Source organism: Pteropus alecto, unplaced genomic scaffold, assembly GCF_000325575.1.
Source record: "Pteropus alecto unplaced genomic scaffold, ASM32557v1 scaffold213, whole genome shotgun sequence".
Taxonomy (NCBI): Eukaryota; Metazoa; Chordata; class Mammalia; order Chiroptera; family Pteropodidae; genus Pteropus; species Pteropus alecto.
Window position 1 is genome coordinate 3,821,058 of NW_006434829.1, and position 4,266 is coordinate 3,825,323.

A 4,266-nucleotide genomic window follows, 5' to 3' on the forward strand; every position below is an offset into this window, starting at 1 on the left:
TGGCAAACAGCGAACACTTCCCACGGTGCAGGAATCAGCTCCTTCTTCCCAGGTAGCGCCCACAAAGATAAAAAGTTCCAGCCACAGACTCGGAATACACGCTCATTTCTCCTCAAGCGAATCCCACCGCCTTTAAGAAGCTGAAGTAAACGCCGACGCTCTGTGGGTCACGGGCTCGCAGGAGCGGCGCCCCGGCCACACGCGTGAGCTGGCCCGGTGGGCGACTCCAAAGCAGGACCAGAATGGAATCGGCCGGGGTCCTCGCTGGGCCTGGCTCTCCCGCCCCATCGAAGCCTGCCTAGTTCATTGCCAAGTCCCTCTGCGTCATGGGATTTTGAAAGCTACACGCTAATGCTATAAGCCTCTATCTACCCTTCTGACCAGGCTCGATGTGCATTTACTTCGCCCGCCCGAAAAGCGATCAGATCAGCGCGGTCGGTGTTACAGCGTCACTTGGAGAATTTGAAAACAACATGGAAACACAATGTATCAACCGAGGCAGCCGTTTCCACACGCTTTAGCCTTGATGTCTTTTCCCACATCTGTGCAGACGCCTATTCCTCTTCGCTTAACACGCTTCTTTTTGCCAACTGCTTCTTTACTTAAATTTATTTTAAAGGGAAACTGCGTAAGAATCCAGCATGAGAGAAAGAGAGCTTGACATCCGTGAACGATAACTAATAGGATGAGAAGGAACGCTTGGGTTTTTTTAGTGACTCCCCCGGTAAGAAAGCCAGGACAGATGCTGCTGGCACCCCACCCACGCTGCTACACGGGAAAGCGCTGAGCGGAGTCCCCACTCCCTGGGGACGGACGAGAACTGCGATGGGAATGGCAGTGGCAAGCATGGGCTCGGGCGGGACGGACCACAAGGCTGCTGAATGCTGTGCTCTGCACGTCCGTCACCTTTCCTTCTGCTATTCCCACCCATTTGGGAAGACGAATTACAGACGCTCACTGCTTATAGGTAAACGCCTGACCCAAAGAGCCGTCAAAGTTCAAAACAGGAAAAAAAAAAAGTGGGACATTGTTTCTAAAATTTAGGGCGAGTCCTAAAACGCAGCTATGCACAGACAGCCCATGGCGGGTGGGAGGGGATGTGCGGGCAGGGGGACCGGACGGTGGCCTGACTCGAGTACAGCAGGAGGAAGAGCCAGGGGTCCGAAGAGACTGCAGAGCACCAAGCCCTGGGGGAGTCGCTGGAAAAACCCAGAGGCGCCCAGGGTGGGCCAGCGAAGCAGGAACGCTCGTCGGGAGCACCTGGTCCAAAAGCTACCGCAGGATGACCGTGGCCTCTGAGCAGCGGCTGCTTTACACCACACAGCCCCCCGGGGAAAGCCCGCCAAAGCTCGTCTTACGACTCGGGGTCACGCCGCTTTGAATCTTCCTCCAACTGTTACGAATAGAACTAAGAATGGATTACTACAGTCAGCTGTCGTGATTCGGTTCTGTCCTGTAACGTGCCACGGACCCCGAATCAGCCAATCCGGAGCCGTCGCTCCTAAGAGAAACACGGAGTGAGGTTCCCGTGAGCCTCTGGTCGTAACGTTTTCACCAACCGTCCGTGTAGAACCTGCTTTCTGCGAGTTTCAGTTTAAAGACGCCTTATTCGACGTAACCGTTGATTCGTTAACACCGGCCTCGCAGCCAACAGCGACGGCTCTCACACCTGCACGGGGCTCGTCTCGTGTACGTGCCATCCGTGAGGCCCATCACGGCACTTGGGCACTGTGCTCGGGGCCGTTTTAAACGGTGAAATCGCCAACGAAAAGCACAGAAATGTGAAAACCACGATGAGGACTCTTGCTCAGATTGAGAGCCAAAAACGAGAAGGCAGAGTGTCGCCTCGTCCCACCCAGCTGGGAACATGCGCTTCTAGGGTTTCCTCCTCTGCCCGTGTCCTTGAATGACCTTGAAAATGCTGCAGGTATTGACTTAGGGGTTCCGAATAATCTTGAGAGAGGAGGTTCGCTTTCAAATACGGAATCTATGAATAATGAGGACTGACCGTACTCATAAAAATTGATATTCTCAAGAAAGGGTAAAAATTAAGAATCTCACCCACACACCCAGGCACGTGCACACACACCCACAATCACACACGCGTGCACCGGAAATGTACCTTTTGTATTTCTGAGAAAAAACACCACATTCTGGTCCAGAAACTCCTCGGGAACGGGCGTGCAAACCACGTGCAGATTCGTCTTGTACACGGTGTGCTTGACGATTCTCTGAAACGCGGGGAACGAGCATGCATCACGCCGAGGTATCTCCGTTCACCTGAACGACCTCGCGTTCACGCGCACGTGAGCTCCCCCCCCAATGCCATGTTCTGATCTCGCTTCCTGACGAGGAGGCTGCCGCAGCCACAGGGCAGGTACTAGCGGGTCACGCACGGGAGCTAAAACCACCCAGACTCGTCTACGGCCACGCCACCCTGAACGAGCCCGATCCCGTCTGATCTCGGAAGCTAAGCAGGGTCGGGCCTGGTGAGTACTTGGATGGGAGACCACCTAGGAAGGCCAGGTGCTGGAGGCGTAAAAAATAAAACATAAAGGATTGTAAGCTGACAAGGTCCTTGTGAGGTCAACCATGGGTAGCCTCACCTAAAAAATAAAAAAAAAATAAATAACAAATAAATAAATAAAATGACCCAGGCTCTGAACCCAAAGCCTGACTCGTCTGTTAACTGCCCAACACAGCCACACTTGAATAAACTGACCTGGGAAAAGTCCAGAGAGAGTTTTTCTAGGCTGAAAATTGCAACAAACCAGGCTTTATTTTGGTCTTGGTGGGTGGGGCATATTCACAGAGCAGTAAGCGTAATATCATTTAGCACAGACCAGGCTAAATGTTTACATCCTAGCTCTAAGCGCTACCCCTGGGATTTGTGCAAGAAAGGGTTAACTCAGCAGACCCAGGTTGTCCAAACCCTGCACATCCCACAGTGGTTCACTCTGGCCCAGAACCAGCCCCTGGATCAGAACCTCCAAGCCTTCGGAATGTGCTGCCTGATGTGAGTGTCCGTGCACACGTGGGGACTTGGGTTGGTCATGCCCGAGAGTCTGTGCAAACAAAGCGATTGATGGGTGATGCCTGTCCTTGTGCGCCTGGAGCCCTGGGTCACACTGCCTCAGTTTGACCTCTGTGGGTGCTGGAGATCGAGTCATGTCAGACACAAGGGTGCTTCCTGCTTATGTGACTGACCCCCAATAAAAACCCTGGACACCGAGGCTTGGGTCCGCTTCCTCGATTGGCAAACTCCCTCCATGTTGTCTTGCATAGCTGCTGGGAGACTTAACTTAAGCCACCCATGTCCTCACGCCTCTGCGAGGGGGCAACAGGAAGCTCACGCCTGTTTTCTGCTGGCCCCTGCCCCGTGTGTCCTTCTTCCTCGTTGAAGGTAACCTGTATCCTTTCACTGAAATAAACCATAACCACGAGCATAAAAGCTTTTCTGAGTCCTGTGAGTCATTCTAGCGAATCATTCATTCTGAGGGTGGTCTCGGGGACTCCTAGCACAGGAGACTGTCATCTCTGTTCCAATGCGTACGTTCCTTGTGTGAATTGTGTCAGTTGCTCAGATTCATCAGAGGGTATGACATTCCCATGAACCGCCCTGCCCCGCAAGGAGGAGACAGCCACGTGTACCTTGACGGGCAGGTTTTCCAAACCCTCTTTGTCGACTTCTTCGCCCTCCGTGCCGACTAAAGGCTGATAGGCAGAATTGTTTTTTGGCTGAACGTTCTTAGCTGCAAAACATTAGTCAATAAGCAAGATGAACTCATCAGGAGACTGGATTTCCTCCCGTCAAGACCAGACCTGCGCTTTGCACGAGAGTCTGTTTCATTCGGCCTGCATGTTGTCAGAAAGCTGTACTTACGGTTTTTAGACATAAATCCCACAGTGGCCTTGACTTACATTCTAATTAGGAGTGTTGTACTGCACTTCTGATGGGTCCTCGACCAGAAATTCAATGTGTGTATGTTTTTTTTGTGGGGGGAGAGGCGGGGTGTCTCCTAGGTTCAGTGTTCAATAAGTGACTTCTCGAATTTTTACTTCAAAAGGATTTTGTCATCAGGATGAGAATAATAGCTAACGCGTTAGCATTTACTGTTTTTTCACTATGAAACTTGAAACCCATGGGGGCTGAAAAGAAAAGTCATCTAAACAAAAGGATCAAGTCTCTCGAGTCCGCCGTCATCGACACTGATCCAGGAACCTTGGCGGGAGCGGGTCACAGTCCCGAGAGCTCCTGACCAGTCC

The 4,266-nt window shown here is 52.1% G+C and overlaps 1 protein-coding gene and 1 pseudogene across 1 annotated transcript in view; one reads left to right on the forward strand and one right to left on the reverse strand.

The window, feature by feature from the left end:
- DNAH10 (dynein axonemal heavy chain 10) overlaps positions 1 to 4,266 on the reverse strand; it is a gene marked incomplete at its 5' end in the record, with an annotated part of 109,009 nt that overhangs the window by 99,008 nt on the left and 5,735 nt on the right. The window contains 2 exons of the mRNA XM_025045499.1: positions 2,120 to 2,231; positions 3,652 to 3,752. Coding sequence (XP_024901267.1) covers positions 2,120 to 2,231; positions 3,652 to 3,752 — 213 coding nt within the window. The remainder of the gene's footprint in view (positions 1 to 2,119; positions 2,232 to 3,651; positions 3,753 to 4,266) is intronic.
- On the forward strand, positions 2,420 to 2,538 carry LOC112478384 (annotated as a pseudogene).